At 47.0% G+C, this 24,722-nt stretch overlaps 1 protein-coding gene across 4 annotated transcripts in view; it reads right to left on the bottom strand.

Moving 5' to 3' along the window:
* LOC148518169 (uncharacterized) overlaps positions 1-24,722 on the bottom strand; it is an 81,481-nt gene that overhangs the window by 26,334 nt on the left and 30,425 nt on the right. For all 4 annotated transcript variants that reach the window (XM_088477485.1, XM_088477486.1, XM_088477487.1 and 1 more), the window contains exons 2-3: positions 2,063-2,186; positions 395-481 (exon numbers count right to left, since the gene is read on the bottom strand). In XM_088477485.1, the coding sequence (XP_088333611.1) occupies positions 395-481; positions 2,063-2,083 (108 nt within the window). In that variant the 5' untranslated portion in view covers positions 2,084-2,186. The remainder of the gene's footprint in view (positions 1-394; positions 482-2,062; positions 2,187-24,722) is intronic.

Raw genomic sequence — 24,722 nt, 5'->3', positions numbered from 1 at the left:
CCCCCGGGGGGACTTTGGGTTAGGCACCCCCCACCGGGAGGGTTAGATTTAGGGCGCGGATAGGAGGGTTAGATATAGGCACCCCCGGGGGGACTTAGGGTTAGGCACCCCCCACCAGGAGGGTTAGGTTTAGGGTGTGGGCAGGGGGTTAGGTTTAGGCACCCCCGGGGGGGCTTAGGGTGTGTACAGGTCCATTCTCTAACAGTAATTTTTGGACTGTTATCATTAAAGCATATTTTATACAAAAAGCATCAAACTACAAGAAGCCAAAGTCAAACTTTTTAAAGTTCACTCTAGAAATTTACTTACAACAACAACAAAAGAAAATAACCACAATACATTTTGAATGTATTAAACTATATCACATATTATAATCTGCAATGGAAACATTTACCTTAATTTTTCTTGTACTTATGTTTTCATCTGAGGACCCACTCCCCATTCGCCTATTATTCTTCTGGGAAGGGCAAGCACCTACTCTCTAAAAACAAAGCATCATTACCATCCACAGCAAGTTACTTTATGTCTGACATATTGTTTGTGATTTATGGATACATTTAGCAAACACACTTTATATTATTCCAGAAATGCAAATTGGCATCAGTCGGCTTCCATTTGGAGCAAGTGGTCCTTATAGTGGTTATCTGTCTCCTATTGGTCGCTAGTCGTTCCCTCCGCTGTCCTCTTTTTATAGCGATCCCTACCATATATTTCATGCCCTGATCACTCACATAACTGGTGGAGCGGGATAAGTGTTGACCAAAGAGCCATTTTACGACTAGTAGGGTCTATTCATGATCCCTCATAGGCACGTTACACACACGGAAATTCTAGTTTCCACATGTTTTTTGCAACAGGCCTATTTTTTATTAGGGGCTCAATGGGTATTCAGCACACTCAGAAAAATGAAAAGTTGCTTGCAGGAACCAATGCCATCTTCAGATGGCGTTGATTCCCGTGGCAACTGCTTCCTTCTGTGGAAAGGAGGTCTGGGGTTGCGATGAGGAGTCCAAGTGAATACTTCTGCCGCCTCCATATTGTGAGACCTGTGGATGTGCGCATGCATACGTAGTCAGCCGGGTCGGCAGGGGTAAGCACCACTGCTACATCTGTAGCAAAGTTATGGATCATGGGGACAATTGCTTTTTGGAGCAGCTGTCCCTGCACCTGAGCAATACAGAATTTCTCCAGTACTTAAGTGTCCTCGCTACAACTCACGGCAAGTTGGATGCTTAATTATCAGGAGCCACCTGGCCCCTGTTGACGAATATTTCCCTATATGTGCTTGTCTACCTGGTTTGCAGGTGAGATCATTTGCAGGACTGTCTGCACAATTGTAAGAGGGTGCAGGTAGAATGGGGTCTTACAGTCCTGCACTGCAGAGCTAAGCTCAACCAATTAGGTCAAAAGACAATTAGCCAATTCCACCAGTAAGCATGGAGGAGACTGCAAGACAAAGAACAAAGCACTACTATTGGGTAATAATGGTTCAACTAAACCTCTAACAGGCACCTCATCTGGGAATCTGGGCTTCCAGGGACGCATAGTAGAGGAAAATACTTTTATTTTATTTTTTTCCCCATTTAGGCATGTCATATAATAATCTTACATTTTATTAGCAGTAATTATGGGTATTGGCCAATCCCTCTCTAAATGGGACTACACAAAAGTCCCAGTTACTCAAAATTATTTTACAATATAAAAGTATTATAAAAAAAAAAAGTGCAAAAATTAGCCAGCAGCAGTTGAGAGGGATGTCTTGTATTTTGGAAATCTTTGATGCATAGAAACATAGAATATGGTGATGGAAAATAACCCTAAAATTCTGTCTAGTTTCTTTTTTATATATATATATATATATATATATATATATATATATATATATTTTTTTTTTATTTTTTTTTTTTAATTTACAATTTAATGTAAATTGTAGAATTATGGTTATCGCTAACAAATAATTACATATTTTCTAGAGTATGTTTCCAAACAAAGTGAGACTAAACCCAAAATAGACAATATTTCCCCTTAAAATAAATAGGTGTTTTCACTCGTCTCATAATACCTGCTCAATAATGTCTTGCATCAAGCTGGTGCTGCTTCGTCAGCTGTGTTCTCTGCTGCAGATTCCAAATAATCTGACCAGTGATCATAATGCTTCCGTCCACATCACAATGTACCAAATGGGTCTTGGTGGAGACATGAAAACTTTAGTAATATTTATATTTTATATTTTGTACAGCTCCATCTTACAAGCCAGTAAAGTTAATCTACTAATACTGCATTTAGGCTCACCATTTCCACACAAGAAGAATCCTCATTATATGGAGCAGCGCAGAAAGGAGAGTTCATTGTAATCAGCGAGATTATTAAAATGAGATATACAGGGCCGGAACCTGCACAGTTTCAGGAGTATTTCTTAAGCGGCCTATCCATTACACGACTTTGTGAACAATCCGACCAAAGCCAGGAGGTGGGTAGAATGAGGGAGAAGTACCTACTTTCCCGGGAGTGTGGGGGGTACCCGAAAAATCGGGAGCATCCCGCAGGTCCCGGGATGGTAGGCAAGTATGGATTACGTATGCACAGAGGAATCCATTGCAGAGTGAGTGACAGTATGTGAGCGTTTGAGGGTAGTGATCGAGGAGAGGTCGGAAACTTGCAGGCGTGCCTGTCCGTTTGAACGTTGTTGCTTCGGCGTGCATAGATTATCCACAGCAATTGCATACGCAGCTTGAGAGCCCACTGCGTGTGAGGAGACTGCAGTCTCTGCGGCTGGTTAGACTTGGTGTAAATGCTGTGTAACTGTGCGTCAATGGTACCGATGTTTAGACAGAAGAGCGAAATTGGACGGATGTGAGTAAGAGCTTTGGAAAGCATTAGCATACTTTCGCTGCTGCGTTCCGTGCAAATTTGCAGCTGCGAACGCAATAGCGATCCTTACTGAATCAGGCCCAATGTGTACAGACTCACATCAGTTCTACAGTCTCCGCCTTTCAAAGTAGCAGGGGGCAACATGCTCATGTTAAAAAAAAAATAACTGTATTTTTAGGAGAATTCCACCTTTTTAAAAAGTATCCCCCAGCCTTATTTTCCAACTTTCCTTTTATCTCCATTTTCTTTGCTGTAAAGAACCCTAAAGAATTTGGGCCCGTATGAATACGGGTGTGTTTAATTTTTTAATTTATTTTTTTTTCTAAAAAGGTGGATTATCCTTTAAAAAAATAATTTTGTTTAGTAAACGCCCATTGGAATACAACATTACATATAAATGGGCCATCGCTGTTTGTTAGGGCAAGTTTAAATTAATTGCTTACAGACAGTAAAATTGCACAAAATGCCCCATTTTGCGGAATCCGTCACTATTCCTGCGAGATTGTCACTAGATTAAAAGCAGCAATTAGTTTAAAGGCAAAACCAGGTTGGTAATGTAATATCAGATAGGAATGTAACCCAGAAGAACTGTATGTATTATAAGGTTCCCTAGGTCTGGTTAGCTTGGCAACACCTTCCAAGCAATCCAGTAACTGCAGGCTGGCACACTTCCCGAATGCCTCTGCTTGTGTCTACAAATCGGTTTAAGAGCTGTATGTAGGAATTACACAACATTACACAAAAGACACTGCGGCTTCAAGGGATTTACTGCATTTTCTTTCTCTGGGATACGAAGTCCTGTGAACCGGTCTTGTTTTCAAATTAAAACCTATTCTAAACATGATTCTAAACTGTTGATCAAATATAATTACAGAATTAGAATAGCTGAAAATCACAGGAACACAAAAGCAGCAAAGCATCTTGTCTAATGCTAATTGTGAGTCCTGAATGTAACAAAAATAAAAGAGTGGGCAGATAATAGAAAAGGCATAGTATTTCCTTCTTACTGATACACATACTTACCTACGCTCTCAGAAGAGACTCCCCATTTTTGAGGCAGTCTCCTTGACCCCCAGAAGATTGGGTGGATCTCCCGCCTACTTCCTAATGAAGTGGGCAGGATGGGGAGATAATACTGTGAATTGCAGGTCTGTAGGGCAGGAGAGGGGCAATGACGCAATCATTTTACCCCCCCTCCCCGCGGATCCATGAATCAATGCATTTTGCCGTGATGGGGAGTTGGGCCTAATTAATGATTCAAAGAACCCTGTCCCACCCCCCGGAATGATCATCTACAAATAAAAAGTCGGCAAGTACATAAACTTTTACATCACACAAAGGGGGAGATGTATCTAACCTCTGAGAGAGTTGGGGTCATGCAATGCCAATGTTCATATAGTTGAGCGATTTTTACCAACTGTGCATTCTCTAAAAACCCCTACGTCGCATGTGTGAAACAGAGTGTATGCACAAAGGTCCTGTTGCTGTCGGGACAGATGGCATCAGAAATGGGGCAAAAAAGTGATGGGCATTCCTGGGTAGTGATTGGGAGTAAGGAGGCCAATCCCGGGCTGTTTTTCAATCACGGGATTCGGGATTGAAAAAACGTCAATCCCAGGATTCCCAGTATACCTGGGATTTCTGGGATACCCGGGATTGGCTTTGTTTTAAAAAAAATGCCCGCCGCTCAGCCCCAGGTGGTGGGCGGCTGGGTTTTACACTAGGACACTATATTCCATCCGTGTAGAGGGTTGGGCGGGCCCTCCTGCAGTGCCGGCACATGGCAGCGCAGCGTGACAGAGGTCACGCTGCACAGCTCTGCGTCCCCCTGCCCACCTTCCCAGTGCACACAGCAGCCAGGAGCCTGGCAGCAGTGACTAGGGAGGGAGTCAGGCAAACCTCTCTAGTCACCGCTAGGGAGGCCAAACCCGAATCCCGGGATTGGAGGCTTTCAATCACGGCCATTTTTAGGCCAAAATCCCGGGATTCCCCCTAATCCCGTTCCCGGGATTGGCCTCCCTAACTGGGAGGTGGCTAGATGTGAATGTCAAAAAAGTGCACCTTTGGGCATGTTATGGGAGTGTTGTGGGCGACAGTGCAAACAGCTGCGTCCCTGTCACACTCAAATTGTGTGACTTACTTTGCCATTTGCTGCAGGTCAGGATTTCTGCCTAACCTTGTTCGAGCACCATGCACTGACATCACCATCATACACTATGTCAGCTGATAGCATTCTTCCAGTGGGAGTGCTCCTGCCTCAGCTGACCTCAGCAGCCTATCAGGGACTTGCAGCAGATTCATATCCCCTGTGAGAACTCCCACTGGTGCCAGAGCAAAGAGTTACTTCCTAGTGTTAGTTCTATCCTGTGGCTCCTTTGTGCAGAAAACCATCACTGCCATCTGGCTCATTATCTACAGTTTCTGTGTCCTGATTTGTGTGCTGCTGTATTCCAGTTTAGGAATCACAAGCTGTTCCAGTGAACTTAAGGTGCATACACACAACGATTCCTTGAACGATTATCGATAACGATATCGTTCAATCGTTAAAAAAATCGTTCACTTTCTGAGTTAAAACGATGAACGATTATCGTTCATGCGCGTTCACATTTGTAGTTCAGTCAGACTGACCAACTGAACGATTCTCATTAAGGGAATATGAAATAATCGTTTGTAGTTCAAACAAATCGTCCATCACACTTTAAAAAATCTGACAGATAATCTGACAGAAAATCGTTCAGAAAATCGTTGGTAACAAAATCGTTGTGTGTGTATGCAGCTTTACTCAGCAAACATCAGTTGCAGTCTATTATCCAGCTCAGTGAAATCACCAGCTGCACGGATTAGAGGATTCCTGCAATCAGCCTCTGCAAATTTGTTGCTGACCCTGGCTTTGTGTCTGACCTGCTTCTGTCTAATCCCTGGTACTGCGTTTGGTAATCTAGTTCGACCTTAACTATCCTCTGCGACTTGCACACATTTTCTCCCTGGTACCTTGTTGTCCATTTGGTTCTGACCCTGCCTGTACACTATGCTGAAAATCTTCTCCGCTCCATCCAGAGTACACCAGCAATTGTATAGGGGAACCTAATCTGAGGGTGCGACCTGTGTGTCGGACGCAGCCAAGCCCATACCCTCTTGCGAGGGTTCCTGGTAAACAACACCGGCACATTAGACTCCGCGCCTCAGAAATAGGTCACTCCAATCCCCAAATATGGGTTGCATCCATTTGCCATCCGAGAGTTGTGACAGTCCCCAGACTCACAACCACTACCACAGGAGGCCAGAGTCAGACAGTGAGACTCCACCTGACAGGGCTGGTGGAAGTATTGAAGATTTGCACAACGGTGTTACAGCACACAGAGACACTGAAAGTGGGCGTCTCAGTCCTTTCATATTCAGATGCACTCGTATACCAGGGGAAGGGCTGATACAAGCATTTGCATAGAGCAGCCAGGAGACTCACACATTTTGTGTAATATCCATGGACCCCCAGAAGAGCAGATCACCTGCCCGCATCTTGTCCACATCCTACTGATATGGGCGGTAAGGGCAGGGGCTTAACTAGGTATTTGAAGGCCCCATTGCAAAAGTTTGTAAGGGCCCATATGTACCACCTAATGGTGAAAAATGTATATTACACATGTAACTCTGACAAGGGCGTCGGGCTCCCCTAAGCTCTGGGCCCCATAGCAGATGCTCCCCTTGCACCTATGGTTGTTACGCCCATGGATAAGGGGTAATCTTTTGAATTATTACGAATCAACATTGTCATGATGCCACAGTTTGTGGCAACGCAGTGCAGGGGGCTGGGCCACGATGATATTTGCATCACACCCAACACTGGGCACCTGCATCTCCCTGTGGCAACACTTTTGACACTTTGGGTAACATCACACCTGCAATACCCATTAGCCCTACTTCACACTGAAGGGAGAGCTATGAAACATTCTTAAAAGGAAAAGTAAAGGTGTTGTCCATATCATCCAATCAGATTCTACCTATCATTTTAAATAATGAACTAGATAAATTCCCCCAGAAGATCTGCCTAAAGTCATACATGCATTTGTATAATCATGCTTAGAAAGCTGCAATGCCCACTACCTGGGTCTCCCAACAAAAGAATTGCACCGCTTGCAGCTGATACAAAATGCAGCTTTCAAGCTATTAACTAACCAGTCCTGTTGCAGCCACATAGCACCCATTCTCTTCTCCCTCCACTAGATGTCTGTAAGATGGAAAATCTATTTCAAGATAGTCTTACTGACTTTCAAACCCCTACATAACCAGGGCCCAATGTACCTGAAGCAGCTTCTCACTCTTTACTGCTCTGTTCGCTTACTGTGATCTGTAGATGAAGGTCTATTAGCAGTACCTCGAATGCCCCTCAGTTAATTTGGGGACAGCGCGTTTAGCTTTGCAGCTCCAACTCTATGGAACTCAGGGCCTGATTCAGATCCGGTCGCAAGCGCTGAGCGCTCGCAACCGGGTTGATGTTTGCCCACGGGTGCTCCGTCGCTCCGGGTCTCGCACCAAAGGGGTCGAGCTGTCGATGGTGATTGACAGCTCGCCCCGTTCGGTAGGCGTGGCCGGGGGGTGGCTTCACAAACGGAGGCGTTCCCAAGCGAACGCCTGCCGTTTGTGGGCGGCCCCACTGACATCACCAGTGATGTCAGTGGGAAAGCTTCCGGCTCTATTAGAGCCAGAAGCTCTCTGGTGCTTGCGACCACGAGACCCTACCACAAGACCATCGCGACCATCAACCTGGCCGCTCGCTATAGCTGTGGGTGGTCACCCACAGCTATGCGATCGGCCAGAAGGCCGTTCCACAAAAAAAAAAAAAAACCCTGATTCAGAGCAAGCGCTCTGTCTCTGAATCAGGCCCTCACTTCCCTGCACAGTTCGAAAGGCCTCCACTCTAAAATCCTTCAAAAACAGAAGCAAGACTCACCTGTTTATGCATGCATGTCCCTTTAGTTTCTAAACAAAATACTACCCAAATGCTTCGTTCTCTTTTCTGTTAAGCTTATTTTGTATCTTGTGGGGGGGTTTTAAATGCAAATGTAAAGCACTCTGAGGATTCCATTTAGAGTCGGCCGAAGCGGCTGCACGGTCGTACGCCACCGATGTTCGCTATACTGCGCATGCGTAAAGTTCGCAATGCGCGTGCGCAAACTAGCCGCTACAATCAGAAATTTCTCTCTCCTTGAACACAGCCAGGTCGGTAGTTTGAGTGACAGATTGAGGCGTTTGTGGGTGGTAACAGGGGAAGGTGCTTGAAAATGGGGGAGTGGAGATCCAAACGCAGGCGTGCCTAATTATGCGAACGGCGTTTTATGGGAGTGCATACGGTTTATGGGAGTGCATAATTAACAAAGTAGCGTCATGGCACATGTGACATGGGAGGTTTTTACACTGATATGATCGTAGAGCTTAAGAGAGGGTATGGTCAACCTTAAGCTCTACGACCAGTTCCGATGGTCTCGATTAATCCTTATATTCCCGGAGATGACGTGTAATGCGTACGAGAAGGGGGCGTATTTTTTTGTCTTCCGGCCGCTTCCTCCCCTTGTTCGGCCAGCAGCCGATCCGAACTTAGGGACGCAACTTGCGAGGGAATCATTTGCATATCCGGCCCCTTTTCCCGTACGACCGTGCGGCCGTTTCGACCGACTCTGAATGAGGTCCTAAGTCCTTTTGGTAGGAAAATTCTATATTATTGACCCTCTGCCTGGCCAGTATTAAAACAGGGATCACCATCGGTGGTTCACAGCTGATGGTTTCATATCATCAATGTCATCCACCAATGGTACCATTGATGGTGACCGATGGCCATCCCTATTGCAGAGTGTCCGCAGTTTAGCATGGAAGAAGATCCAGAAATCAGGTGAGTGTTCTTTGTCCGGTATGTGTGAATGAGGGGTCTGTGTCTAGGAGGAGTAGGTAAATGAGTAGTCAATGCCTGGCTGGGGGGGAAGAAGGTGAATGGACAATGCCCCGGGGTGAGTGTGATCTGTGGGCCTGATTCAGACCCGCTCGTAAGCGTCCGCACGCTCGCTCTGAGCGATGGTTGCACAACTGCGCATGCGTATGGTTCGCAATGTGCATGCGCAAACCAGTCATTGCGGTCAGAAATCGTGCGCTCGTAAAACACGGAGGGGCAGCTATTTTCAGTGACAGAATGTGCCTTTTGTGGGTGGTAACGGGGGAAGATGCTTGAAAACGGGGGAGTGGTTGTGCGAACGCAGGCGTGCCCAACGGTCAAAAGGGCGTTTAATGGGAGTGCATAATTAGCAAAGGAGCGTCATCGATCACGTCACTTGGTTGTCTTTTAGCCTCAACTGCTCGCAGTGATTACGGGAAGTAATTCCTATCTCAAGCGCTGCGAGCAGTTCAGATGCCGTTCGATGTTCCCGATTAATCTAATAAAAACAGGAGATGACGTGATTTGCGAACGGCAAAGGGGCGTCATGAAAAAATGGCGAGCGCATTTAGCGGATGCTCGCACAGACATACAGGCGTCCTCACATCGCAAAGAGCGAGCTCTCAATTTAAATATCCGGCCCCTTTTTTAGAGCGAGCGGCCGCAAATAGCGTCCGGGTCTGAATCAGGCCCTGTGTCTCTATGATCAATGGAGGAGTGGTCTATATCCTCGATGGAGTATTCTATGACCGGGAACAGGGGGCGGGGAGCTCTGTTGCACACAACTTGAATCTGCGCACACCTATGGCAGTGAGTTCTCTTTTAATAAATTTATATACATTTCACACAGCTGGAATTTGTAATTCTTTCCCATTTTTACCTACAAAAAAGTTCAAGGTAACGGAAAATACAAGGGGTGTTCTATTTTACGTTAGCTGTTGTTGGAAGACCTGATCTTTATCCTGGTACTAGTAAGCTGCAAACAGCCTGAGCTTTCCATGAAATGAATTTTGTGCCATCCAGGAACATCAATGAAATGAAAGAATTTGGAAAAGAATTTGGTGTAACCCATAGCACAGATCATTCCATTTCTCTCATACAAACTAGAAAAGTCAGGTTACAGAATGTTTCTGTGCCCCAGGATTCAGCAGTGTTCCCAAATTGTGTTACTTGCTTTCCAGTAAAAGGTTAACATTTCTTTGCAGTGTGGAATCTGGAATAAGCCTCCATATCACAAGTTGTGCCCAGACAGAGGATGAAGAATGGACAATAATGACCTGACATGAGCATCTGTCAAGACTTGTGGTTTCAGACCCTGCAATAGATCTGTTAAGTGATCTCCTTCACTTTACCCGTTTACATTAAAGGGGAATGACTTTATGGTCACTCAGCTCTGAATTTGGAAGCCGGCATAGAAGGTTTTGAGCCAGGAGACTGGCTGAAGCATAATCCTGAAATACTATACATTAATTCCTAGGCGTAACGAGATACCTTGTCAGACAATAACCACAGATTGTGGTGGTGGGCTACCTCTACCCTTATTGTATCGTACAGTAATATAATCTACTTTACAGCTGTATAAACAGTGATTACAATACAGTATGTGCTTAGTGGAAGGAAATTTTCATGCCTTCGATTTGTGGAAAGTGGTCGCAAATGTGTGAAAATCTGTAGAGAGGCCAGAAAATTGTGTCTCGCTCTTTTCAATTGTTTGTTTCTTTCAATAAACACAATACAAAAAAAATACAGCTCTGTTTAGTCCAGTGTCAGAACTACAAAAGCAGATGGAATAGGGCTTCTATGGGGCCCGGAGGTGAGGGCCACTCCAAAAACATTTCTGTGCACACATACGCAGCATCGGACGCAGATCAGGCAACCATCGACTCCTTGAGCGAGTCTATTGCCGACGTAATTGAGACGCTGGAGCCATGTTTCGCGTTTGTGGGTTCGCAGATGCAGGATTTGATACGCGCCTGAAATGAGGGCAGTCGTGTTTTGTCTGACAATCCCCGTTCCTCCCCCAAACGCTCCCTGCCTGTCAATCACAATGTGAATACGGTAATGTAGCATGACGCATGCGTTGTGTGACTCAGACGCATGCGCAGTGGCAAAAAATTGCTCTGCTTGCTAAAAACATCGGCATTCCGTACAAATCTAAATTAGGCCCAATAATCTCCATCCACAAAATGAAATCTTTGTTTTGTACTGTACCTACCCCACACTTTGCAATGAGCACCCTTGGTCCAACAATCTCCTTTTAGAGGAAGATCTACCAAGCCTTGGAGAGATAAAGTATCAACCAATCAGCTCCTAACTGTCACTTTACAGACTGTTTTTGAAAAATGACAGGAGCTGACTGGTTGATACTTTATCTCTCTCCAAGGCTTTGTACATGTCTGTGAAAACCTCTGTTTCTCTGCAAATTGCTGCCATCTTACTCAATAAACCAATGCATGAAATCAAGATGCATTTGCACAAAGCAAGGTAAACAATGGGTCTAATTCTGAATCGGACACAATGACGATATTCACCCAATTGGCCGATGTTTTTCAACTGCGCAAATAAGACACACATCAGATGTGTCAAATGGTGTGCGCATACAAAGCTGCAGTATCAATTGAGAAACACGGACTTGGAAACGTACTGAAAATGTATTGAGGACTACTGAGTGATGATTGGGAGGATGTTATTCAAATGCACGGAGATAGTCCGTCTTATGGGTGTGTAATGGGAGTGTCGTAGGTGTGTCACAGAAGTGGTTGCAGCAGTGTTAGGAGACAGAGTGAAAAGTGATAAGGTGCCAGCCAATCAGCTCCCAACTGTCATTTTTCAAACACAGCCTGTGAGATGACAGTTGGGAGTTGATTGGCTGGCATCTTTACACTTTCTTATCACTTTTCACTCTGTCTCCTAACACTGCTTAGTAGGGATGTGCGCCGGACCATTTTTGCCGGATTTGGATTTGGTTCTAATTCGTCGTCCGGCTTTGGATTTGGATTTGCCAAACTGCGGTGACTGGCTTTGGATTTGGATTTGGATTTTTTGCCAAAATTGGCAAAAAAAGCTAAAATTACATAAATTGGGCTTTTTTTTCTTCCTAGAGTGTTATTTACCTCAATAACATTATTTTCCAGTCATTTACAGTCAATTTAGACCACCTCACAGCTTAAATTATTGTTTTCACCATTATTGGCCAAAGGTTGCAGTGAGCTGACTGGTGACCAAGTGTCAGAGCAGCGGCGCAGTGGCACAGACACCACAGTTTAAAGCACATCTATGAAACTATGCCACACAGCAGTGACAGAAATGAAAGGTAGTGCTAGATGGAATTGTCCTTGGGCCCTCCCACCCACCCTTTATGTTGGATCTTAAAAAGGACATGCACACTTTAACAAACAAAGCATTTCAGCGACAGGTACTGCCACTTTGTGGCTGAAGTGCTTGGTTTGTTTGGGCCCCCACAAAAAAATCTTCCAATCTACTAAAGGCAACAGGTCTACAGTGGCATGATGTCACCATCATTGCCATCCTCACCCTCATCAGTGTGTACATCATCCGATTCCTCACACAATATCAGTTCATCCCCGCTGGAATCCACCATTACAGAAGTATCTGTACTGTGACGTGATGGGTGGGAAAGGTTTGCCTCGTGAAATTTCCAGTTCATTTTAATGAACATCATTTTTTCTACATTTTGTGGAAGTAGCCTCCTTCGTCGTTCGCTCACAAGGTTCCCGGCTGTACTGAAAACTCTCTCCGAGTACACACTGGAGGGTGGGCAGCTTAAATAATGCAAAGCCAGTTTATACAAGGGTCTCCAAATTGCCTTTTTTTTCTTCCAATATTCGAAGGGACTCTGTGACATGTCTACGTGTACGGTGTCCTGAAAATAATCCTCCACCATTCTTTGGATGGTAATCATATTAGATGGAGTTGCGGTAGAGGTGTCACTGGTGTTGGGCAAATCTTTTAGACCCGACCAGATGTCAAAATGTTGACTTGACTTATCTGCATCACCACTGGGTCTTTTGGAAAAGGTGCATTTTTTTCTGGCTGCTGCTGGAGAAACCGAAGGAGGAGACGTCATTGTAGTGCCATGTGTCACTTCAGCTGCCAACTTGCTCACCAGGAGCGCTTTGGTTCTTTTAAGATCTGGGTCAGTTGTAAAGAAAGACACAGAATATGACTTGAACCTAGGATCAAGAATGGTTGCTAAAATATAATGATCAGATTTCAAGATCTTGGCCACCCGTGGATCCTGGCGAAGCGAACAAAGGACTTGATCTATCAGTCCAGTATACTTTGCGGAATCACTTTGTTTAATCTCATCCTTCAATTTCTCCAGCTGCTTTTCCAAAAGCGAAATCAGGGGAATCACCTTACTCAAGCTAGCAGTGTCAGCACTCACTTCACAAGTGGCAACTTCAAATGGTTTGAGCACCTTGCACAAGACAGAAAGTACTCTCCACTGTGCTGGGGTAAGGTACATTCCCCCTCCTCTCCCAATGTCATGGCTTGTCCTATAGCTATGGATGGCTTTTTGCTGCTCCTCCATCCGCTGAAGCATATACAGGGTTGAGTTCCACCTCGTTACCACTTCTTGCTTCAGTTGATGGCAGGGCAAATTAAACTGCTCTTGCAGGTGCTGCAATCTCCTGCACGCTGTTGCTGAATGCCGAAAATGTCCCGAAATTTTTCGGGCCACAGACAGCATCTCCTGCACGCCCCTGTCGTTTTTTAAAAAACCCTGCACCACTAAGTTTATTGTGTGAGCAAAACAGGGGATGTGTTGGAATTCACCCAGCTGTAATGCTTTCACTATATTTGTAGCATTGTCAGAAATCACAAATCCTGAGGAGAGTCCAAGTGGGGTAAGCCATGTTTCTATGACATCTCTTAGTTTTTCTAAGAGGTTGTCAGCAGTATGCCTCTTATTGAATCCGGTGATGCACAGAGTTGCCTGCCTCTGAATGAGCTGGTGTTGTTTGTTAGATACTGCTGCTGCTGAAGGCGATTCACCCACCCAGTGGGCCGTCACAGTCATGTAATCTTTAGTTTGTCCACTACCGCTTGTCCACATATTAGGGATGTGCGCCGGACCATTTTTGCCGGATTTGGATTTGGTTCTAATTCGTCGTCCGGCTTTGGATTTGGATTTGCCAAACTGCGGTGACTGGCTTTGGATTTGGATTTGGATTTGGATTTTTTTACAAAAATTGACAAAAAAAGCTAAAATCACATAAATTGGTCTTTTTTTTCTTCCTAGAGTATTATTAACCTCAATAACATTCATTTCCAGTCAATTTAGACCATATCACAGCTTATAATATTGTTTTCAACATTATTGGCCAAAGGTTGCAGTGAGCTGACTGGTTACTAAGCGACAAAGCAGCGGCACAACGACACAGACACCACAGTATAAAGCACATCAGCAGTGGCAGAAATGAAAAGTAGTGCACCCACCCAGTGGGGTACGGCCAGCAGAGTCACAGTACTTGTTTACAAAGTGGGCTACGGCCCTAGGAGTCACAGTGCACAATCTTATTAGCAATACACCGCACATAGGGCCTGATTCACATTACACCATAAAGTAGTGTCTCTTATTTATGTTACGACACACAGTAGTGCCCCTTTTACACAATGCCCACAGTAGTGACCCTTTTACACAATGCCCACAGTAGCGGTGTCCCTTACACAATGTCCCCCAGCAGTGGTGCCCCCTATGCAGTCCCCTTAGTAGTAGGGTCCACTATGCAGTGCCCCCAGTAGAATGCCCCCCAGTAGTATGCCCCCCATTAGCAGGCCCCCCCAGTAGTATGCCCCCCATTAGCATGCCACCCAGCAGTATGCCCCCCATTAGCAGGCCCCCCCAGTAGTATGCCCCCCATTAGCATGCCACCCAGTAGTATGCCCCCCCAGTAGTATGGTCCCCCCAGTAGTATGGCCCCCCCAGTAGTAGGCTGCCCCAGTAGCAGCCCCCCCCCAGTAGTAGGCTGCCCCAGTAGTAGCCCCCCCTGTAATATGGGCCCCCCCTGTAGTATGGCCCCCCCTGTAGTAGGCTGCCCCAGTAGCAGCCCCCCCCCAGTAGTAGTAAGCCCCCCCAGTAGTATGGCCCCCCCAGTAGCAGGCCCCTCAGTAGTATGGCCCCCCAGTAGCAGACCCCCCCCAGTAGTATAGCCCCCCCCAGTAGCAGGCCCCTCTGTAGTATGGCCCCCCCAGTAGTATAGCCCCCCCAGTAGCAGACCCCCCCAGTAGTGCAGACCCCCCCAGTAGTATAGCCCCCCCCAGTAGCAGGCCCCCCCAGTAGTATAGCCCCCCCAGTAGTGCAGACCCCCCCCAGTAGTGCCCCCGGCCCTTGCACAAATAAAAAAATAAAAACTTACCTGTATCCCCGCTCCCGCGCCGTCCGCTCTGTCACACGCTGAGGAGGGAGCCGGAAGACGGAGCTCATGTGTGAGCTCCAGCCGGCTCCCTCCGTGCAGCAGCCAATGAGAGTCTGTGTGACTCTCATTGGCTGCTGTAACAAACACACAGCTGCCGCTGGCGGCTGTGTGTCTGTGTCTGTGTAGGGCAGAGCGCTATCACTGCGCTCTGCCCTACACGCGAGGAGACCTGATGTCGGATTCTCTAGTGAGAATCCGACATCAGGCGGCCGCCGTTCGGCCCCGAACGGGGATCCGAGTCAGGCGGTGAACACCCGAACAGGGTTCGGGTGGACTCGGATCCCCAATGTTCGGAGCGGTTCGGATTCCACAGAATCCGAACCGCTCATCTCTACCACATATCTGTGGTTAAGTGGACAGTGGGTACAATAGCATTTTGCAGACCAATAATTAGGTTCTGTTTAACGTCCTGGTACAGCCGAGGAATGGCTTTTCTGCTAAAATGAAACAGAGATGGAATTTGGTACCGGGGACACATGACCTCAATAAGCTGCGTAAATCCCACTGCATTGAGGATATTGGACGCAGATCTAATATTAGCATAGCTGTCATGGCGTCAGTGATCCGCTGTGCGACAGGGTGAGAGCTGTCATACTTGCTTCCCCTTGCAAGAGATTCTTTAACAGTCAATTGTTTTTTTGGTATACTACTAGTAGTCTTCTTGGTCCACTTCTGGGATGAAGATCCACCAGCAGCAGCAGCAGCAGCAGCAGCAGCAGCAGGCCTAGCGCTCAAAGATTCAGTTTCTTCTGAGGTGTCCTGGAAATTAGAGGAGTCACCGTGACTTAGCACTAACAAATTGGATGTTGTACTACCACTGATCATTCCTGAGGATATTGAGGAGGAAGGTGTTGTTGGCGGAGATTGCAGGTGCTGGGATTTAGTAGAGAGAAGGCATCTAGCTAATGCTGGACTGCTTGTTGTTATTTTTTTTGCAGTAGTTTCTGTTATCAAACACCTGCCATGAGCTCGCTGCAGATGACGTCATAACGTAGAGGTTCCTAGATGCTTAACGTCCCTACCTCTACTAACTGTGGTCTCACAGAGGCTACAAATGGCTTGACAAACGTTGTCAGGGTTTGGGTAAAAGTAATTCCACACAAAAGATGTGGATTTGTTGGTTCTATGCCCAGGCATGGCAATGGCCTTCTTATCTTGGCCAAGAGCTGCTTCCACTGGTGCCTGACTTATACAAATAATATCCTCATCCTCAACATCCTCATTAGTGCCAGCGTCAGCTGCACATATATTCCTCTCATTCTCTTGCAATTCCACGGTGGCATCCTCAATTTCTATGTCCTCGGCAATACTGCTCATCCCCACAACTACAGATGGAAAAGAAACTGTGGAGGGCGGCTTCTCTGAAAGGTCAGGCTTACACATAGAAATGCCACTCGAGGACCCACTTAGACTCTCCTCATGGATTTCTGACATTTGTGTTTCAAAAAACACAGTTTGTTCTACTGCCTTATTGGTTTTAAATTTTTTCACACTTCTATAGTCTGATTGAAAAGATCTTTTATCATCACGAGAGGCACAAGATGCCTCACTGACAGTTGCAGAACCACCACTCAGAAATAAAGGGCAAAGCCTGAGTCTTTCCTTGCCGCTACGTGTGGTGAATGGTATGTTGCCAATTTTCTGTTTCTCTGCAATAGTAGTAGTCTTTAGAGGTTTTTTTTTTGTCTTTACCCATGTGAAATCTAAATTTTTTGATTTCAGGTTCCCTAAGTTTTTAAAGCCTCTATGCCCTTGAGCATCAGCTTTAGATGAAAGTGATGGACTTCCAGCCGCTGCAATTCTAGCATTTACATGTTGTTTCTGCTCTCCTCTCGGTTCATTCTTGTGATCCATATTACTTTATCACTATGAACTGGAGTCACGGAGCTTATATACACAAAGTGGGCTATGCCCTTTCACGGAGCTTGTATAATAGACACAGTGGGCTTATGCCCTGTCACGGCGCTTGTATAATAGACACAGTGGGCTTATTCCCTGTCACGGAGCTTGTATAATAGACACAGTGGGTTTATGCCCTGTCACGGAGCTTGTATACACTCAGTGGGCTATGCCCTGTCACGGAGCTTGTATAATAGACACAGTGGGCTATGCCCTGTCACGGAGCTTGTATAATAGACACAGTGGGCTATGCCCTGTCACGGAGCTTGTATAATAGACTCAGTGGGCTTATGCCCTGTCACGGAGCTTGTATAATAGACACAGTGGGCTTATGCCCAGTCACGGAGCTTGTATAATAGACACAGTGGGCTTATGCCCTGTCACGGAGCTTGTATACACTCAGTGGGCTATGCCCTGTCACGGAGCTTGTATAGTAGACACAGTGTGCTATGCCCTGTCACGGAGCTTGTATAATAGACTCAGTGGGTTTATGCCCTGTCACGGAGCTTGTATAATAGACACAGTGGGCTTATGCCCTGTCACGGAGCTTGTATACACTCAGTGGGCTATGCGCTGTCACGGAGCTTGTATAATACACTCAGTGGGCTATGCCCTGTCACGGAGCTTGTATAATAGACACAGTGGGCTATGCCCTGTCACGGAGCTTGTATAATAGACACAGTGGGCTATGCCCTGTCACGGAGCTTGTATAATACTCAGTGGGCTTATGCCCTGTCACGAAGCTTGTATAATAGACACAGTGGGCTTATGCCCTGTCACGGAGCTTGTATACACTCAGTGGGCTATGCCCTGTCACGGAGCTTGTATGATAGACACAGTGGGCTATGCCCTGTCACGGAGCTTGTATAATACTCAGTGGGCTTATGCCCTGTCACAGAGCTTGTATAATAGACACAGTGGGCTTATGCCCTGTCACGGAGCTTGTATAATACTCAGTGGGCTTATGCCCTGTCACGGAGCTTGTATAATAGACACAGTGGGCTATGCCCTGTCACGGAGCTTGTATAATACTCAGTGGGCTTATGCCCTGTCACGGAGCTTGTTTAATACACTCAGTGGGCTATGCCCTGTCACGGAGCTTGTATAATAGACACAGTGGGCTATGCCCTGTCACGGAGCTTGTATAATACTCAGTGGGCTTATGCCCTGTCACGAAGCTTGTATAATAGACACAGTGGGCTTATGCCCTGTCACGGAGCTTGTATACACTCAGTGGGCTATGCCCTGTCACGGAGCTTGTATAATAGACACAGTGGGCTATGCCCTGTCACGGAGCTTGTATAATACTCAGTGGGCTTATGCCCTGTCACGGAGCTTGTATAATAGACACAGTGGGCTTATGCCCTGTCACGGAGCTTGTATAATACTCAGTGGGCTTATGCCCTGTCACAGAGCTTGTATAATAGACACAGTGGGCTTATGCCCTGTACGGAGCTTGTATAATACACTCAGTGGGCTATGCCCTGTCACGGAGCTTGTATAATACTCAGTGGGCTTATGCCCTGTCACAGAGCTTGTATGATAGACACAGTGGGCTTATGCCCTGTACGGAGCTTGTATAATACACTCAGTGGGCTATGCCCTGTCACAGAGCTTGTATAATAGACACAGTGGGCTATGCCCTGTCACGGAGCTTGTATAATACTCAGTGGGCTTATGCCCTGTCACGGAGCTTGTATAATACACTCAGTGGGCTATGCCCTGTCACGGAGCTTGTATACACTCAGTGGGCTATGCCCTGTCACGGAGCTTGTATAATAGACACAGTGGGCTTATGCCCTGTCACGGAGCTTGTATAATAGACACAGTGGGCTTATGCCCTGTACGGAGCTTGTATAATACACTCAGTGGGCTATGCCCTGTCACGGAGCTTGTATAATAGACACAGTGGGCTATGCCCTGTCACGGAGCTTGTATAATACTCAGTGGGCTTATGCCCTGTCACGGAGCTTGTATAATACACTCAGTGGGCTATGCCCTGTCACGGAGCTTGTATACACTCAGTGGGCTAAGCCCAGTCACGGAGCTTGTATAATAATACACTCAGTGGGCTATGCCCTGTCAGTTGTCACGGAGCTTGTATAATACAGTGAGTACACTACACATACACACAGTGGGCTTATTATGCCCAGTCACGGAGCACACACAAAGGGCTTATGCCCAGTAAAGTCACAGCGGCAAGAACACTGCCTACTCTAATCTATCTAACACTAGCACAGATAGCGCACTACCTAACTACGCGGCGTCACACGCGAAATGGCGCCGACTGCCGGGCGCCGCGCCTTTTTATGGAGGCTGAACGTCACCCGGCTCTCGCGAGAATCCGACGCCGGACGGGTGACGTTCGGCCTCGAGGTGGAATCCGAGTCAGGCGGGAACACCCGAACTTGCGTTCGGGTGGACTCGGATTCCACCTGTTCGGAGGAATCCGAACCGCTCATCACTACTGCTTAGTAAATAGACCCCTCAGTCACATAATCAGGAACGTTGTAGACCATACTCTGACGAAGATTCTGCATCTAGCTTGGTGCGAAAGATGGTGGCATCTAAAGATGCACCAAGCAGAAAGTGGGCATCTCAGTCGTTGCTGATTCACATACACGGCTGTACACTAGGGAAGGGCTTGTAGCGGTATTTGCGTAAAGTCGCAGACGTGCAACTGGCAAAAGACACGGACGACGCTGCCTCCGAATCAGAATCAGGCCCAATGGGCCTGAACTGGAGAAAGCAATTTTGCAGTCTGAACTATTATTCATGAGAAAGTAGGCTTAATTAATTAGTAACCATTGGGGTGGGGGCATATTAACAGAGGAGGCCGGCAGCACACTGACCGCAGCACTAGGCTCTGGGCACTAGTCTGTGCAGGAAAACTGTGCGGCCACCAATTTCCTGGTGATTTCCCCACTGCGCATGATGATGCGCAAAACACCAGGAGAATGGCCGCGTCGGCCATTTTCCAGCCTTTAGTGCAGCACTGCTACAGCCGACGCAGGGATTCGAAGAGGTAAGTATTAAAAAATATGGGTGCACGGTATGCGTCTGTGCGTGTGTGGGGCCCCCTGGACCCAGGGGTCCATGTGCACCGCACACCCTGCACCCATTATAGATATGCCCCTTCATTGGGGAGATTTATCATATCTTGGAGAGAGATAAAGTGGTGAAGTGGCTAATAGCAACGAATGAGCTACTAACTGATTTTACAGGCTGTGCCAGATAAATGACATAGTTATACATTGCTTGGTTGCTAATGCTATGAGCAACGTCTCCACTTCATCTCTTCAGGTCATACTTGCCGACATTCAGCTCCCTCCTTCCGGGAGGGAGCTGAATGCCTGCATTCTTTGGGGGGCGTGGCCGGGCTATGATGCCGTTTTGGGGGCGTGGCCGCACAATAGCATCATCGTGGCCCCGCCCCCTTTTCACAATGCCGGAAAAAGGCATTGTGAAGCAGGGGGCGGAGCCACGATGTCGCGATTCAGCGCGAATCGCGTCATCGGGCCCCCCGGCAGCGGGGGCTTTTACTAGTAGTCTGGGGGGGTAGGCGGCAGCCGGGAGGCTTGCCTGCCTTTCCGGGGGGTCGGGAGCGGCACCCGATATTCGGGAGGCTCCCGACCAAATCGGGAGGGTAGGCAAGCCTGCTTCAAGTTTTAATAAAATGCCCCCCTATGTACCTCACCGTGGGGGAGATGTGTGAAACCTTCGAGAAATATAATGTGCAGAAGTGTCTGTAGCAACCAAAAAGCTTCTAAGGTGGGTATTCAATAGGCCAATTGCCATTCCGGAGCTATTCAATTATCCAGGATTACCCCGCGCGCGAGTCCCCGCAATCAGACTGAACCTCGCAGCTCATGTGCTAGGAAAACTCAGCGAAAAAAACCCACAAAATCGGGTTCGCGTGCGGGGAAAAAAACCTACTGATTCCACAGTTTAGGCGGAATCAGTGGGTTTCCGCACGTGAATCCCGATGTTTCAGTGCAAGAAAAAGGCTATTTAATAGAGTAGCCTTTTCCCACGCCGTGGGGATTTTTGCCGGTAATTAGTCGCGGGGTAAACTCTGCGGCTAATTGAATACCCCCACCTGTCATTTTATAAACTGTGCAAGATAAATGATAGCTGCACGCTTATTGGTTGCTATGGGCAACTTCTTCGCTTTATCTCTCTCGAAGGGTTGATACATCTCCCCTTGTATCCTCTGTGCCTCATGCCTTAGGGCTCTATTTACTACAATCCGCATTTGAATGCATATTGTAGTGTGATATTACCGACAGGGATTTACTAAAAATCCCTTGCAGGGACAGAGGGGGTCATTCAGACCCGCTCGCGAGGGAAGTTCGCTTGCAAGCGGCTCGATGTTTGGTGAATGCGCATGCGCACGACGGAGGGAGCTCCGTCATGCGCATGCGCGAGACCCGGCGAGCGACGAGAAATACGTCGCTCGGGGTCTCGCACCAAAGGGGGCGTGCTGTCGATGGTGAGTGACAGCACACCCCCTTTGGTTGGCGTGCCAGGGGCGTGACTGCCAGACGGAGGCGTTCCCATCGGAACGCCTACCGTCTGAGTCCGGCCCCACTGACATCAGTAATGATGTCAGTGGGAGTGATTTTGGCTCTGATAGAGCCAAAATCACTCCTGGGCTTGCGGAAGCGAGACCCTACCGCAGGGTCTCGTCGCAAGCCTGATGGTCGCGATGGACCATCTTTTTGGCCGCTCGCATAAGCTGTGGGTGGTCACCCACAGCTATGCGAGCGGCCAGGAGGCCTCTCCAAATTTAGCTGGGACGGCCCTGATTCAGAGCGAGCGCTCTGGTCAGAGCGTTCAGCTCTGAATCAGGCCCAGAGCTTGCAATAAAGCTCTGTCCCTGCTAATCCCCTCCGCACACTTATCACGGTATTTTCACAAAAAATACCATGACAAGTGCCCGGCAACCGCTAAGCCCCACGATCGCGACCCCCCCTGTGACACTTCCCCTCCCCCCGCGACCCCCCTCTCTTTATTACACTTACCTCCGGTGATCGGTGCTCCGGTGATGTACTCCGTGGCTCAAGTCAGCTGACATCCCATCCTGCACTGGGACCCAGTCAGCTGATGACCAGGTCACAGTGCAGGATTGGAGACCAGCTGACCGGAGGGAGGACAGCACTGAAGCTCCGATATCCGATCCCTGGACTGTGGTATGGTTTTTTTTTACTATTTTTTTTTTTTTTTACAGTGTATCAGTGTGTGGTCTGTTTAGAGACCACACAGCTGATCACTGGGGCTGGCTCCGGGCTCTGCTCTGCCTTTTAGAGCAGAGCAGGAGTCCGGTACCTGGGGAAGACACAGGATAACGCCACCTCCAGGTGGCATTATTATCACAGGGCTTTCCACGGTATTTTTTCACAACTTATTTTTAGTAACTTTGGCCAAATCACATTTCCCATTACAATTATGGGAAATGTGATCTGCTTACTAAAAATAAGTGATAATTAGGGCTTGGAGTAGAATTTTACGAATTCTACTCCAATTGCCCTTTAGTAACTTTAGATGATACTAAAATAATGTGAAAACTCCCTTTTTCACTTTATTTCTAGTAAAAATAATGTTAATAAATAGAGCCCTATGGGCTCTATTTACTGCAATCCGGTGATCTTCTCCGGGCTTCCCGATCAGGTGATCTTCCATACTGCACTGGGACATGATCACCTTATGACCGGACAGCAGTGCACTGTGGGAGACCAGCTGACCGGAGAGGAGCCATCACCGGAGGCCCGATCACCGGTCCCTGGATTCAGGTAAGGAAAAAAAAAAATTCTATTTTTTTTTTCTTTTTTTTACAGCAATCAGCTTGAGGTCTGTTTAGACCACACAGCTGATTACTGGTACCCGCCTCTGCTCTCCCCGTTAGAGCAGAGTGGGAGCCCGTAACCGGGGGAGACCCTGGATAACGCCACCTCCAGGTGGCGTTATCACAGGGCTTCCCCCGGTATTTTTTTACAATTTATTTTTAGTAACTATGGTCGGATCACATTTCCCATTACAATTATGGGAAATGCGATCTGCTTTACTAAAAATAAGTGATAATTAGGGGTTGGAGTAGAATTTTACTAATTCTACTCCAATTGCCCTGTAATAACTACATAAATACCATGTCAGTGTCTGTAAGTGAGAGGTGTACTATATATAACGGTACATTTAGAGAACACTATTATTTCATTCAGGCCCAGATTTAAAGGTCTGTCCTTTTTTCCTGCCTAAATAAATTATATATATATATATATATATATATATATAATTTATTTAGGCAGGAAAAAATTATATATATATATTTATATTACATAATATATTATTGCAGTTGTTAAAAATGACCATGGATTTTTTTCATGCAGACGTTTATTAAATAAAGTTTATGTGTGCAGGATTTGCAGTCCGGATTAAGGGCCTGATTCAGAGATGGACGGTATTGCACAACCGCACATAAGCGGATGTGCAATATTGTCCATCTAAAATGCAAATGTGCAGGAGACGTCTAAAGAGAAGAGACACCTCCTGTCAGCATCTGCGAGCTCAGCGCTGTGACCTAGGTTGCAGCCTTGGTTCACCATCGCGACCGATGGTCGTGATGTTCCCCGACATTGGCCAGCTGAGCAAGCATCAGTTTACTCATGCTGGCCGGCTCCTGGCTGCTTGCGAAACCCTGGCCTCAGCACTCCAAGAACAAGGGAGCAACATGACCCCATTTCCGGAAATGCAGGACGTCCCCGCACTGCCCCCAAATACTGCTGCCTGTCAAACAGGCAGAGGCTTGGGGGAACTGTGTGCCAGATCGCAGGACCCGTTCTGCACATGCACAGAATGGGTCCTAAATATCGGAGCTGTGCGCTAACCATCGGGTTAGCGCACAGCTAACCTGAAACAGGCCCTAAGCACGCTGCAATGATAAGTAGTGGATTTACATATAAGCACTCTGTAAATAACTGATTTAAAAAAAACAAAGGGCCTAATTCACTATTGTGCGCAACTGCGAATGCAACAGCGATTAAGCATGCAGTTGTACTGTGATAGTATGCTAATCAAATGCGATCGCAATGCCCTCGCAGCACAACATAAGGACGCCCACTTTACTTACTATACACATCCGTAATGTTTAGCAAGACTGCGTAACCATTGGTACAATCGAGTACCATCACAGCCTCACGCACACTTGCACAAGTTCTGACCTTACTCAGAAATTGCTAACTTCATCGCAGGCTATCAGGCCTCAGGCTGCGCAGGGCATCGCAGTGGATAATTTAAGCACACCCCTGCAATGGCGTTGAAATGTACTGGCAGGTCTGCGTTCGCCTGACCACCCCCCCAATTAAACGCCCAAACAGCACTTTCTGTCAATCACTCTGTAATGGGTCTGCGTGGTCATTGCGATCGCAGTCCCGAATGCAATGGCTAGTTCATGTATGCGCATTGTGATGCAGGGCAGCAGGGATGTCTGAGACTGACTGATATCAGCAATACTCCACAGCCATCAGAACTAAATACTGGGCCTGATTTAGCAAGGATCGCTATTGCGAACGCGGTAGCAATCACGCACGCAG

Source organism: Taudactylus pleione, unplaced genomic scaffold (assembly GCF_031769625.1).
Source record: "Taudactylus pleione unplaced genomic scaffold, aTauple2 ptg000201l, whole genome shotgun sequence".
Lineage (NCBI taxonomy): Eukaryota > Metazoa > Chordata > Amphibia > Anura > Myobatrachidae > Taudactylus > Taudactylus pleione.
Note: the sequence above shows the minus strand (reverse complement) of the source record. Positions and strands in the feature narration are given on the sequence as shown.